The sequence below is a fragment of the Sorghum bicolor genome, chromosome 1 (assembly GCF_000003195.3).
Source record: "Sorghum bicolor cultivar BTx623 chromosome 1, Sorghum_bicolor_NCBIv3, whole genome shotgun sequence".
In the NCBI taxonomy this organism is placed as follows: Eukaryota; Viridiplantae; Streptophyta; class Magnoliopsida; order Poales; family Poaceae; genus Sorghum; species Sorghum bicolor.
The window spans coordinates 56,672,295-56,686,631 of NC_012870.2; the positions used below are offsets into that span (position 1 = coordinate 56,672,295).

The 14,337-nt window shown below is 43.3% G+C and overlaps 2 protein-coding genes across 3 annotated transcripts; both read left to right on the forward strand.

The window, feature by feature from the left end:
* On the forward strand, positions 2,894 to 7,300 carry LOC110431805 (AT-hook motif nuclear-localized protein 10-like). Of its 2 annotated transcripts, XM_021451425.1 has the most exons (6): positions 2,894 to 3,282; positions 3,555 to 4,335; positions 4,421 to 4,473; positions 5,404 to 5,535; positions 6,274 to 6,435; positions 6,540 to 7,300. In XM_021451425.1, the coding sequence occupies exons 2-6, from the start codon at positions 3,744 to 3,746 to the stop codon at positions 6,870 to 6,872; spliced, it is 1,272 nt and encodes a 423-aa protein (XP_021307100.1). In that variant the 5' UTR covers positions 2,894 to 3,282; positions 3,555 to 3,743; the 3' UTR covers positions 6,873 to 7,300. The 2 variants fall into 2 exon arrangements, with proteins under 2 accessions (XP_021307100.1, XP_021307101.1); XM_021451426.1 differs by lacking the exon at positions 2,894 to 3,282 and having other exon boundaries at positions 3,301 to 4,335; positions 6,540 to 7,278.
* Positions 8,678 to 13,831, forward strand: LOC8055611 (3-hydroxyisobutyryl-CoA hydrolase 1). Its single transcript, XM_002464850.2, has 14 exons — positions 8,678 to 8,915; positions 9,574 to 9,654; positions 9,750 to 9,818; positions 10,447 to 10,510; positions 10,685 to 10,764; positions 10,850 to 10,933; positions 11,704 to 11,788; positions 12,206 to 12,291; positions 12,577 to 12,698; positions 12,777 to 12,837; positions 12,917 to 13,015; positions 13,127 to 13,228; positions 13,318 to 13,359; positions 13,466 to 13,831. The coding sequence occupies exons 1-14, from the start codon at positions 8,868 to 8,870 to the stop codon at positions 13,601 to 13,603; spliced, it is 1,161 nt and encodes a 386-aa protein (XP_002464895.1). The 5' UTR covers positions 8,678 to 8,867; the 3' UTR covers positions 13,604 to 13,831.

Here is a 14,337-nt window from a genome sequence, read left to right on the forward strand (position 1 = left end):
TAGTGGCACTTGATTCTTGAGTTTGCTGCGGATTTCTTGTTACTCTTGGGTGTTTCCCGACGCCCTAGACGGCTTGAAGCAGCGGTGGTGTTGAGCTCATGATTGGAGATTGTTTCGAGCCTCACCAAGTGATTTGTGAGGGGTTCTTGAGCCTTCCCCGCGGGAGATCGCAATTGGCTACTCTAGTGGATTGCTCGTGGCTTGGAGGATCCCCATCTTGTGAGTTGATGTGCGGCACCCGCTGAGGGTTTGGCTTTGGATTGCCAATTAGCTCGTGATCCATCAAGTGGGTGTATCGCCACAACGAGGAGTAGCTTGCCGGGAAGCAAGTGAACCTCAATAAAAAATCTTGTGTCATCTCTTGCCGAGGTCTCTCTTGTGATTGTGTACGTGATTGATTGGATATATTTCTACTCTATAACGTTGGTATAATAATCACTCCCCTCTCCTTTACTTTTGTGCATACCTTGCTAGATGTGTAGCTTGTTTAGCTTAGCTATCTTGTTTAGAAGTGTAGCAAGCTTCTAGTTGTGCTTTCTTGTTGTAACTAGTGTTTAGCTTTCTTGCTAGACTTGTGTAGGTGGCTTGCATAGCTTAGTAGTGCTAGTGCTAGAATAGCTTCGCCTTTTGTTTTACTAATCAACTTGTCTAGTTGAAGCTTGTAGAAATTTTAAATAGGCTATTCACCCCCCCTCTAGCCATTTGGACCTTTCAACCAACATGTTGGATGCTATGACACACACAACTATTTGCGCCTTACTGCGTTGTACTCATCGGACGCGGACTCAGCGTCCAACGAGTGTTTCTTAGCAAAAAACACTCGTGTGACTTTTTTTGGAACTTTCCCTTGGCACAATACAAAATATGCATTACATTTTCTCAAAAGTGCTGAGAAACCCAAAACCCTCTCTACCCCTGAAACTTTACCTCCTTTGTAAAAGTACCAACACCACCAAATATACACCACCATTGTGCATGTGTGTTAGCTTTTCTCAAATATTTTCTTCAAAAAAGTTAGGTTAGCACTTTACTAGATCCTAATGCATATGCTCAAGATATTGACCTAGTAGCACTTGAACCAAGAGATAATCATGACTTCCCCTCTTAATAGTCGGCTATCTATCCTAAATCCGGCCAATCACTTCTTTACTCATCTTAGACCGGCAAAGTAAAACCCTATGGTTATACCTTTGCCTTGATCGCTTTACTTCTTGTCCATCACCAAGTGCTTGATCACCATGATCTCCACTTCATGCTTCATCTTTTTGTGATGTTGTGGCCACTACTCCATGTCACATTGCTCCTTCATCACATGTGTTGCTATGCCTAACTCAAACCACTTAAACATAAAGACATTAGCAACTTGGTGTCATTAATTATTAAAACCAAATTTGGACTTTCATCCGCCTTGGTAAAGCCAAAAACGTTCTCGTATGTTAAAATTGCTATAACAGTGTGTGCACCAAGGGCTCACCTTAACGTGGACTAGGGGTGACTAACAAGCCACCACTACCGAGAATACATCTTTGTGTGGTATCTATTGTCCTCATTTCAATTCTTATACTCACTTTGACTTACTTACACTCTTAGAATTGAATTACTTGCACTTGTCATGCTAGGTAGCAAACCTCTAGTTAGAAGTAGTATCATTAGGGTCTCTTGTGTTACTAATTAAATTTCCACTAGTGTCCTTGGTTTTTGGTGACCGTCTCTTCACCCCCTCTAGTTGGTTTCTAGATCCTTTTAGTGTTGCTTACTTTTCTAAATTTGAATTGCTTACCTGTCACTCTAGGTTGTAAGCCTCATTATCTAGGAAGTGGTATAACAGGGCTCTCTTGTGTATCTAATTTGCCTAATGTCTTTGTTTCTACTGTATATTCACCCCCTCTAGCTAGTTCCTTAGATCCTACAAGCGGCACTAGATGGAGTGTCAGAGTCTTAGGGCACTAGAGCCGATAACGATGGCCGCCATTAGGACACTAGTGAGCATGGACTATAGGCCCATGTTTCATGGTCCTCTTCAATCTATGTGGAGGCAAGCCTATCCAAGGCTAAGAAGCTCGATTTGGGGTGGAGGTAGACTGATCCAGACAAAGGAGGGATGAGTGAGGCTATGGTTCCATAGAAGAACTTCGTGCTAGAAAGGATACTTTGGTTGTTACTTGGCAAAGAGTATTTAATTCTTTTGGCAATTGGGCCCATTTGTCGATTGCTCTCGACAATGACGTAGTTGGTTAAGAAAGCTCTTAACAGCAGTCAAATGTCATATATGTACGTCCTAATCGACGAAAGTTATACATATAGCACAAAATTGATCAAGCAGCTGACGATCTCAACCTATAGTAATCCAGTCACGCCATCGTTCATCATGAATCAGCAGGCTTTGCCAACGTAGATAAGCGTATCTTTTTCTTTTGTTCTCGGTTGCAATTTCAACTTTCGAGTGTTCGCATATATCCTTGAAAATGTTCGGTGTTTCAGAGCCTTCAACGGTGCCTTTTGAATTCTGGCGTACTACTAACCTTTGATTTGATTTGATGAATCTGGCGTTTGACGAGAGCTGTTCACACATGGTAAGCGCGTTGTTGTTTGGCAGGAGCATCTTGCTACTAATCAACTTGGTGTTTTCAATCCCCTCTCTTTTTTTTTTAATTGCTGTTTTGAATTTGGGGTAGGAGCTGGTAGCGTCTTTTTGTTCGAGTGTTTTGCGGTGGAAAATGGAATGGTACCGGTGGTGGATGGAGGAGTAAAAAGGTGGGAAAGCGTAGTTATGACTTGTCTCTCTTTCTCACGAACTCCGAGCCAAAAAGCGTCCCCACACCCCTCAACCCCGTCTTTATTGCTACCCTAAGCTGTGATACTACTAGCAGTAGGGTGGTGATGCAGTGCACAAAACTGACCCGTGCTTGTGCGCGTAGCAAATCTCTTTCTTGCTTGCTCTCTCCCTTTCTTTATTTGCTTCGCCTTTATTAATTTCCATTTCCCGTAATTTCCTCCTCCTTTTCCCACCTTGCTTCCTCTCCTCGCTTTGCTCTCTCTCTCTCTCTCACATGCACCTAGGCAGGGCTAGGCTCGAGGCTCCCATCTCATCTCTCATCCCAATCCCATTGCATGCGAAACAAGCAAGCAAGAGGTCAAGAGGAGCAGTGTGTGAGTGAGTGGCGTTTGGTGTGAAGTGAGGACTTGGAGGAGGAAGGAGGACGACGACGAAGCGCCGGGTCATGGCATGGTGATGGACCTAGCTGCTCCCCCTCCCTGCCGATCTAATCACTTTGCCCTTAGGTACCGTACAGGCGTGCGCGCCGGCATCAGTCACCTCCCCCTCCTAACTCCCACCAAATCTCCTCTCTCTCTCTCTCTCTCTCTCTCTCTCTCTCTCCTAGCTGCTTTCTTGATTTTTTATCCGTCTCCTAGCTCCAGATTTTAAAAATTATCTCTTGTGTGTGAGCAACTTATAGCTAACTACTACTACTAAGGGTGTGCTTTCTCGCTTAATCTCCATGTTACCGCTAGTGCTCTAGTCTTAGCCAGCCTTGCTTGAGCCCCCTTTGCAGTGCTGGGACTGGGAGGAGAAGGACAAGGTCTCTGATCAGCTGAGCTTGTCTGGTCAAAGCTGAGGAGCCCGGTTGTGCTGCGAGTCCAAGCTCGACAGGACCACTGCCACTGCCACTGTGAAAGCACACAGCGGCAGCGGCGACAAGAGACGAGGAGGCGGAAGCTGCCAAGCGGATAGATCTACGCAAATGGAGACCAAAGACGTGTCGCCGCTCCCCGCCACCGCCGCCGCCGCCGCCGCGGCGCCTGTGCCTGCACCGGCCTCTCAGCCGCCGCCGGCCCCTCCTTCTATGGCGCCGCCGCCGCAGCAGCACCAGCATCAGCACCAGCACCAGCACCAGCCGCCGCCGCCGTTCGCGCAGCAGGCGGCCCCGGCTTCGTCGCCTGCCGGGTCCATGCCTGGCGGCATGCGGCTCTCCTTCGACCAGATGTCCGGGAAGGCGGCCGGGGAGCAGCACCACCACTCCGCGCCCATGCTGTACGCGGCGTCACCGCAGTCCGCACCGGGCGCCGGCGCGCCAGGCGCACCGGGGGCCAATGTGCTGGGCATGGGCGAACTGATGCGCAAGAAGCGCGGGCGGCCGCGCAAGTACGCGCCCGACGGGAGCATGGCTCTGGCGCTGGCCCCCATCTCCTCCGCCTCAGCCGGCGGCGCCGCGGCCCCCGGGCAGCAGCAGCAGCACGGCGGGTTCTCCATCAGCAGCCCCCCGTCCGACCCCAACGCCAAGCGCCGCGGCCGGCCCCCCGGCTCCGGCAAGAAGAAGCAGTTCGAAGCCCTGGGTACATGTTTTTTTCTCCCGTACCAAAGCCCTGCGTACATGCTTTCTTGCGCGCGTCCTATCTCACCAGTGCTGTGCTCGTGCAGGTTCTTGGGGCATCGCCTTCACCCCTCACATCCTCAGCGTCAAGGCCGGCGAGGTAAGATTCACAGATCTTGGTCAATTTTCAAACGTTTTGCTGCATGCCTGCGGTCGTAAATGGCGTAGATCTGCGAGTCCGCGCATCTCCTCTGTGAGTGCGCATGTAGTCCATGTCATGTGAGCAAGTCACCGGTGACCTTTGTGCTCTGTTCTGCCATGCCGTTGGGAAGCCCGGCAGGTTGTGAGCTCGCGTGGCGTGGGTGTTCGTCAGATTCCCGGCACGGCTACCAGTTGACCGGGCCCCACTGTCAGTGGTGGCAAGCTGGTACTGGTGGGTGATGCACTCGGTGTCATTCCGGATTCTGATTGATAGTCTGGTGCTGCTGCCAGTACCAGACTGCGGTGTACGATGAGGGGCTCCAGGCAGCTGGCACCTTTTGGTTGTGCAGTCCTCGCTCTTGACTCTTGGCATGGAGTGATGGTGCATGGACTGTGCAGGGTAGCTGGGACAAAGGATTGCTTATGCTGATCAAATTTACTCCATGGTAGCAAACATTGTATATTAATTGCCTCCTAATATCGTTGTTTTGGTGAATCATGATGGCTGATCGAATTTGGTAGCATGGATGTAACATACTTTACTGGTGTTTGTTAACCCTATTTATTACTTAAATTGATGGATCTCGAGTGGTAACCTAAATTTACTTTTAACAGTTGTTTGAATTGGATTGACTGTGTGGCTTGTGCATCTCGATCGACCAATCTGTAACTGAATTGGATGTTTTCATCTCTCTGCTTCAACATTTGCTTTCACCGAGCTGCATAGAATTCTTCTACGGAAGCTGTTAGCTAGGATGGTGCAAGGCCAAGCCATGCGTTTGGTCGTGCCTTTTTCTTTTTCTTTATGGCTATGAAGTTATTTCTTCATTTATTGCCAGTGGGTCAAAAACTTGCATTTCTGTTCTAATGTCTGCTTCTTGCCTGACAGGATGTTGCTTCAAAAATAATGACATTCTCACAGCAAGGCCCTCGCACAGTCTGCATCCTTTCTGCGAATGGTGCAATTAGTAATGTTACCCTTCGGCAGCCAGCCACATCTGGTGGACTAGTTACTTATGAGGTATGGTATTCTACTACTTTCGAGCAAGTGGATGTATATGTATCATTTTTTATGGTATTTGAATTTCATGAGATTTTCTCCAATCTTCCATAGAATAAGTCATTGATCATCTTGGACTTTGGGTTGATGAGAATGCCACCTGGTTGGTGGGAAACACTGGCTTTCAGTTGAGAAAGGAGTATGTTGTTATTAGTTCTTTTTCCTGATTTAGGTCATCTGAAATGGATTCACAAGCACATCAATTGACTTTCAGTTCACCCACTAATTCTTTTTAGCCTAGTGTTTGGATTTTAATTGGGTTGCAACTTTGATGCGAAGGTTGAATACTTGGATGCCATCTGGCAAAGTGTTTGGTCTCGTTGGCACATGTAACATACCACCTTACGAACAACAACGTCTGAAACTAAGGCCTTGTTTAGTTCCCAAAAAATTTTGCAAATTTTTCCGGATCCTCCGTCACATCCAATCTTGCGGCACATGCATGGAGCATTAAATGTAGATAAAAAAACTAATTGCATAGTTTGCCTGTAATTTGCGAGACAAATCTTTTGAGCCTAATTAGTTCATTATTGGATAATATTTGTCAAATACAAACGAGAGTGCTACAGTGTCCATTTTGTAAAAAAAAATTAGAACTAAAAAAGGCCTAACATAGATGCCTTGAGCAATTAACTTTACAAGTTATGTCTGTTGTTCATTCCTCCATCTGACAATGCTATGTACATTTTCTTCTGGCAGGGGCGCTTTGAGATCATCTCGCTATCTGGTTCTTTCCTGCTTGCGGAGGATGGTGATACTCGCAGCAGGACTGGTGGCTTGAGTGTCGCACTTGCAGGATCTGATGGCCGAGTTCTTGGAGGGTGTGTTGCTGGAATGCTTATGGCTGCAACACCTGTTCAGGTCTGATACATATAGATTTTCTTCCTCACCCCAGCTGACATCTGTTCAATTGCTTTATATCACTGATCACTTGGTATTTATTTCTGTGTCTGATTGGTCATCAGGTTGTGGTGGCTAGTTTTATCGCAGAGGGAAAGAAATCAAAGCCAGCTGAAGCACGGAAGGTTGAACCAATGGCTGCTCCTCCACCACAGATGGCTACCTTTGTGCCAGCTCCGGTGGCCACCAGCCCTCCATCGGAGGGAACATCCAGTGCATCATCTGATGACTCTGGCAGCCCAATCAACCACAGTGCAATGCCGTTCAACCACTCCAGCCAGCATCAGCACCCTCACCAGCACCAGCACATGCCGCCTGCCTATGCATCGGGGGGTTGGTCCCTCTCAGTGCACCAGCAGAATAGGCATGATTCTGACATGAAGATGATGTCGAACTAACAGTGCTCAACCTAGGCTCCCCATTTGTTGGTTGGGCTGGAGAGGAAGGAAGCTGCTGATGGTTGGTACTGCTGCTATGAAATGGTCTTTTTGCGTCATCTGCTCTGATCTGTGGCGGCATGTTGCTCTGATCAGTGATGGCGTGTCTGCTATAGCTAAGCTAGCTAGGAGAATTAGGGTTCATGGTCTCACCTGCTGTTGTTCCCCTGAGTAAGATTAATTTAATTTGAATTAGCCGCTGTTGTAATGCTGTAGCCGGTGTCCTAAAGTCACTTATCAGTCAGTCCCTAACGCGAGTTGTGATGGTTGCCTGATGAGATCTTCACCTTCTAGGCTAGTTAAAAATACCATTTCTCTAGTACTATTATGAATCATGAATTTACTTGGATACTTCGGGTTTAATTCAGGAATTTGATCGTATTCTGTTTTGTTCTGTTCTCTTTTGTTCTGCTGCTGATCAAACATGCATTCTAGCTGGAAGTATTTAAGTGGTGCGAGTGATTGCCACGAGGCAAATTGCGCTGCTGCTACGTGGATTTGTTTGAGCTAGAAGTTTGCCTAAAGTGGGCAGCAGATAGCACTTCAGCTAAAAGAGCTTGCTCGACTTGCAGTTCGCAGATTGGTTTCTATCATTTTATCCTTTTGGAAGCTACTGCCAGGTCTCTATTTGTTCCACAAGATAGCTTGTATCGTGTAGAGAAGCTACTAGTATTCTTTGTGGCTCAAAACTTAGATTGTTTTATAGATATTTGTCCAAATGCAAGACATTTCAACGAACAGTTTTTATCTAAAAAATTTACAACAAACTTGTTAACGTTAATTTTGTCTGTACCTTAGGGTTTTTTTTTTCGATTCTTAATACTCTATTGTGTTAGTTCAAACTTCAAAGTTCTTAGTGATATATACATCTTTTTTTTAAACCGAGGATCCGATTCCGAGTAAAAAACAAAAAGGATCATAGCTACTATACTTAAATCATTTCGAAACCTGTACATTAGGAATGATATGAAGAACATACAAAGGCCTTGTTTAGTTCGCGAAAATTTTTAGTTTTTGCTACTGTAGCACTTTCGTTTGTACGTGACAATTATTATCCAATTATAGAGTAACTAGGCTCAAAAGATTCGTCTCGCAAATTACAGACAAACTATGTAATTAGTTTTTATTTTCGTCTATATTTAATGTTTCATGTATGTGTACAAAGATTCGATGTAATGGAGAATCTTGAAAATTTTACAAACTAAACAAGGCCTTTGTTTCCAATGACTCATATAAATTACTTAATAAAAAATGTCGTGAAGAAACCTAACGAGAAACTAAAAAGGGAAAAAAAAGGAGAAATACTTTCTTTTTCTGACAAATCACGTAAAGCTCACGAATCAATATGGTTTTTATATGAATTATTGTCAACAATAAAAATGATTTAGGTAGAGAGATGAGTTAGTTCTAAGGATGAGGCCCCCATTATAAAATTGGAAGTTTTGAATTGAATCCATTTTTTAATTATTGCATTCCTTTTTGAGAATGCCACCACTTGGACTTAGAATCGGAGTATTTCTTTCGGTACATTTCTAGCTTGGGCTAAAACAACTCCAGCTATAGTTTCATTAGTGGAGCAGTTTCAGTTGTTGAAAAATATTAGGCAAGACAGCATCTCGTAGAATACATTAAATGTCCAGAATGCCCCTCTATTTTTTTTTTCTTTATTGATTTCCTAAATTTATTTGCTTGTGCTTCCCCTCCCTCAACTGACAGCAGCTTTGTTGCTTTGGTAATTGGGCCAAAGGCCTGAAACAGCGGCCCAACCATTCATCTGGGCACCATAATCCACGCACAAAAAAAAAAAAAAAAAACCTCTCTGATCCCCTTCTTCCCATATACTCCCACCAGTCTTCACACTTTTCACGTCTTCCTCCTCTTCGCAGTTCGCACCCTTCCCATTCGAGAGCCCCCTCCATTGCCGTCCTCGAGCAGCTTGCCCGTCTGCGGAAGCGGATGGCCTCGATGCCTCCCCCAAGCGCTGCGGGCGCCGACTCTGATCAGGTCCCTTTCCTACACGCGAGTTCCCAATTCGTTAACTTGGTTGCTTCCCCCAATTAGTTCACTCGGCTGCTTCTCGCCGTGCGCGCATCACAGTTCGCGTTCTGGGTTATTGGGCTGCACCCTCATATCCGGGAGGTGGATGGGTGGGTGTGTTGTCGGATTATACCATTCGATCGGAGGAGGAACCACCATCTACTCCATCTGCTCCCTGCTGCTCTAGCTCGCTCTCTCGCCGGTTCCAGCAAGACTGATTTAGATTGCTTGCTTTACGTTTACCACACGAGTGTTGTGTTGGTCTGAGGATGCATGCTCCTTGGCTAACTTTACCCATGCGTTGCTTCGATCGTCTTAGGCTAGGATAGGTCGATAGTGTAATGCTGGCGCTAATTGATTCTTTTTGGGGGTCCTGCGCATACAATTCTGAGATCCAATCAAGGTCATGGGGTTTCTGGAAGCTGTTACTTGCGATTGTGATGATGATCCAGGATTTTGTTCAAATAACAGTTCACAGTCATTTCAGAGTGTTGAGCATATGCTCTTGTGATCTGTATCATTTCTGCTTTCTGTATTGCACAATTGTGCTCAGCTCAACTTGCTATAGCATATGGTTGTTTAAACCAGAACTGAAAGCCTTTTTTTCATGTCCGCTGTTTTTCAGATTTTGGTAGAAGTGAATGGCTTTACAAGGACACTGATTTTGAATAGGCCAAAGCAGCTAAATGCGCTCTCCTCAACCATGGTACGTCATATAAAAGTTCACTAGTATTACAGTACCTAGAATTACTTTTAGAATAGTGGTTGCAGGATGATTGTATTTGTTCTTTCATGTGGCAGATTATGGGACTCTTGAGGTGTTTCACTGCTTACGAGAAAGATGATGGAGTTAAATTGTTGATTATGAAGGTATCTGATACCACGGTGTTTCTATTGTCGTTGATGTGATCTAACTTGGATTTTAGATTTCTCTGTATTGTTTTCTGATCATGCACATCACATTGAGGTCATCCCTGGGTGCCATCTATTAGTGTGCATTTGTTCCAGTAGAAATTACCAAGTAGCAAGGCAGTGATTTGGAACATGAGTTACAAGAATTATTCTCAAAATCAATAATATAGAGAGTTTGAGGTGGTTATTCTGTTCTGAAGCACTTTATTCCAATTCGATGCATGTATCAGGTGCCAATGATGTTTGTTGCCATCAGAAGGCTTACAAAGGAAGGGAACATCATTTGTCAATGTAACTGCTATTGTGTTTGATCTAAGTCTGTTCACTTCATAGAATGCCTTCACACTTGCTAAAACATCACTTGTTGTGGAGGCTGGGATGTTACTATTCCATTATCTAAAAAAACATGCTACAGAGCTTACTTCAACCTGTTGTTGTTTTGCCTTCAGTTTAGTTTGTTTCTAATTTCCTTCTGTTAGCTCTATTTGATTGATATGATAATCACTATTGCGTCATTGCCTTGAACCTTGATGCCTTCTATTGATCTTATTGTTTGTCATTGTATTCAATCATCACTTGTTTTCAGGGTAAAGGAAGAGCATTTTGTGCTGGAGGTGATGTTGCTGGAGTTGTCCGATCTATACATAAAGGTACTTACAGCTTTACCTTGTCTCTGCGATATCTAATATCTAAAGCTGATTTCTTACATATTTTGCGTCATCTTCTGTTACCTGACTTAATACCCATGTTACATATAGCATATGTGGCCTCACTTTGTTCCTCATTGTTTGCTGACTCTGCTATGTGTTTAATTCTTAAATCAGACAGCTGGAAATATGGTGCTGATTTCTTCCGAAATGAATTTTTGTTGAATTACATAATTGCAACTTATACCAAACCTCAGGTGTGCTTCATTCCTTCATAGTGGTTAATTGTGATTATGCACTTCTGTGTTCCTTGCCCCTAAAGGCTAAACAATTTAACTGTAGGTTTCTCTTCTTACTGGAATCGTCATGGGTGGAGGTGCTGGTGTTTCTTTACATGGAAGGTTTCGAGTTGCCACTGATAACACGGTATATGCTACAACCAAACTCCTTGAAGATGGACTGTAGTTAGAGTGCAATTTACTAAAGCTGTTATTTTTTACTTATCTATTGAAGATGGACTGTAGTTGGGAAGCACAAAAAAGTTTGCATGTCATGATGCAGCTTGAGATCTGCTTTTTTAAGTACTTCTGAATGTTGTCCCATGCTGTAACAATCTAGAATTCGGGTGTCAAGTGTGGTTCTTTCCAAGTGAGATACTGTAATTGTGTTGTGACTGAGATAGCGAGATATATTATTTGAGCTCACCCTCTTATATAATTTACAATTGAATTCTAGGTGCACTTTTTTTTAATATGTGCTAGTATTGCTTCACAGTGCAACAATGTTACATAGTTCTAGACGCTACAGTAGCTTTCTTGTTGGGTAAACATGCCAGGTGCACTGCCTTTCAATATATTTATCAGACAAGTCATAAATAAAACTTGAAAAGCTAGAAGTAACAACTTTTGAACAAAACATACCCATATTGCTGCTTTAGGGTTGAAGAATATTGTATCCACATGCTGGATTTGTGTCATTACCTAGCACAACTTTTGACTACCATTTATGATGGATATTAGGCCTGAATGTTTTTGAGAATAGTGGACTTATGTACAAACTACCCTTTTTGTGAGCTTGATTGGTGCTAGTAGTTCAACTCATTTGTAATATGGAGAATCTTTATTGTTTTTATTGGAAATTCAGGATAGTTTCAAGTGCCAAAATCTATATCATTTACATTTCGACTATTCATGCAGGTTTTTGCAATGCCAGAAACAGCTCTCGGTCTCTTTCCAGATATAGGGGCCTCATATTTTCTGTCCCGGCTTCCTGGATTCTATGGTTATCTTATGTCTCTTCTTTTTCTTTATATCCAGTTGAAGTACATGTTGGCATGTTGCAATGTCATTTCCATCTATACAGTATCATTGGATATTTTTCAGTCCTGAATATTATGCACCCTCAATTTTTCCTTTGAAGTTTTCGAAATACCGTGTACGTAATTGTTTTTTAGCAATAGTGCTTCATGTGCAAATGATCTATTATTTTTAGCAATTGTCCTTCATGTGCAATAGTGATTGTGGAGATATAATCATATAGGTTGTGGAGATATTATCATATAAAGAAATGAAGAGTGACCAAATGTAGGTTCACTTATAACTTATATTAGTTTACTGCATGAGGGCAGCCTTTTAGTTGATGGCAAAGGAATCTTAGGAGATATTGTTCACTAAACTGTTTTCATGTTCTTTTCTCCAGGAGAGTATGTTGCTCTCGCTGGCGCCAGATTGGATGGTGTGGAAATGCTTGCATGTGGTCTGGCAACTCATTTTGTCCATTCAAATGTAGGTTCACTTATATAACTTTTTGTTTTTGACCAAGTGCATCGCCAAACAACCTTTGCTATACATTCTTGGAACAAAAACCAATCAACATAGCTGTCAGCTTTTGCTTTCAGTTATGATGTTTTCTTTCACATCTTTGGTTATTATTGTTTGGAACATGCTACACAAATCCTGACCATATTGATATTTCATTTGCATGCTTTCAGTTTTTGCTGGCCTGCATTGTTAAGGTTGCATATGTGCTATATCAGTCTAATAACTCCTAGTAAGTACTCTGTTTCACAGAGGCTGCTATTGTTGGAAGAATCACTTAAAAAGGTGGATACTTCCAACACCTTTGCTGTGTGTGGTATCATCGATCAATTTGCTCAACAGCCATCACTGAAAGAAAGCAGCTCATTGAATAGGTAAGAGTGTTTCTGATTGGATGACTGAAACATGCCTTGATTCATATTTTCGCTAATTCATTCTCTGGCACTCCCCAGGTTGGAAATCATCAACAAATGCTTTTCCAAAAGGACAGTTGAAGAAATTATATCCGCTCTTGTGAGTTTGTTACAGTTCAATGCAGTGTTTATGGTTTCACCTGTTCTATCCTGCAAAGCTAATATATATATTATGTCAGGAACTAGAGGCCACAAATTTGGCAGATGAATGGGTTGCCACGACAATCCAGTCCTTGAAAAAGGCTTCACCTACCAGTCTGAAAATCTCTCTGAGATCGGTACCCCTCAGAAACCACATCATATTTATACTATTAGTCTACGGCCTGGGCCTCAGTTGTGTCCACGGGAATATAGTTGTTTGATTTTTTGTTCTTTAACTCGGTTTTCAGATAAGAGAAGGGAGGACACAAACTGTTGGGGAGTGCTTGCAGCGGGAATATAGAATGGTTTGCCATGTCATGCGTGGTGACTTCAGCAGAGACTTCTTTGAGGTAAATAGCAACACCTTCGACACTGTTTATTTTCATTCAAGATCTCTATACCTCATCGTGGCATGCCTAACATCCGATTCCTGTTGCAGGGATGCAGGGCAATATTGATAGATAAAGATCGAAACCCAAAGGTTTGGATAGTTTCGTATTTAGTACATTGACCTGAATCTGGTGCTGACATCTTAATCGTCTTACATTACCTTTGTATTCTGGTGGTCCTTTTTGGAGTACTTGCAGTGGATGCCTCCAAGGTTGGAACAAGTGCATGACGAGGCTGTTGAACAATATTTCTCCAGAATTGATGATCCACAGTGGGAAGATTTGAACCTACCACCCAGACGTTCCCATGGAAGAAACATCGAGTCCAAGCTTTGATTGAAGGTTACGGGAGAAGGGTGGAACACTGGAACGGGGCATCGGTAGTGGTCAGAATAACACATTATTACACATCATCTCAAGTTTGGAGAGTCTGCAGATAAAATAAACCTGAATGTGCCATATAGATCAACTTTTATCACAGTAGAAACTCATTTCTGTTTATACGTGGAATTGTATTCATTTTTAAATAATATAGCATTTGCAAAAAAAAGTAATTGGTGGAAAGACTTCTCTCATAGTATCTTGCCTGATAAGCAGTCCTATTGCTGCGAAATGTGTGGTGATAATCGATTAGCTTTCTACACGGCCCATTGTCAGATAAACGCGTAGGGCTGTGGAGCCGGAGCTGGCCCATGTACAGTCCAAGCCTAGTCCTGGCAAAGACAGGGTTTTTTTTTTTTTTTTTGACAAGGCAAAGACAGGTTGAGAAATCCCAATAGCTAATCTCTATCCGGAACAGGGCCGTCACTTTCTCGGTTGCTTTTAACCGCGCCATAGCGACCGCTCCTTTTTCACGGCACTCCAGCGGTCCAGCCAGCACTAGTGTATAGTAGCATTATAAGGCCTTGTTTAGTTGTCATATCGAATCTTTGGTCGCATGCATGGAACATTAAATATAAATGAAAATAAAAACTAATTGTACAGTTTACCTGTAATTTGTGAGATGAATCTTTTAAGTCTAGTTACTCCGTGATCGGACAATGTTTGTTAAATAAAAACGAAAGTGCTAC

Coding starts and splice junctions, on each gene's coding strand:
- LOC110431805 (XM_021451425.1), top strand. CDS start 3,744: ATGGAGACCAAAGACGTGTCGCCGCTCCCCGCCACCGCCGCCGCCGCC. Junction 5,536..6,273: donor GTGGACTAGTTACTTATGAG/GTATGGTATTCT, acceptor TTCTTCTGGCAG/GGGCGCTTTGAGATCATCTC. Junction 6,436..6,539: donor TGGCTGCAACACCTGTTCAG/GTCTGATACATA, acceptor ATTGGTCATCAG/GTTGTGGTGGCTAGTTTTAT.
- LOC8055611 (XM_002464850.2), top strand. CDS start 8,868: ATGGCCTCGATGCCTCCCCCAAGCGCTGCGGGCGCCGACTCTGATCAG. Junction 9,655..9,749: donor ATGCGCTCTCCTCAACCATG/GTACGTCATATA, acceptor TTCATGTGGCAG/ATTATGGGACTCTTGAGGTG. Junction 12,699..12,776: donor GAAAGCAGCTCATTGAATAG/GTAAGAGTGTTT, acceptor GGCACTCCCCAG/GTTGGAAATCATCAACAAAT.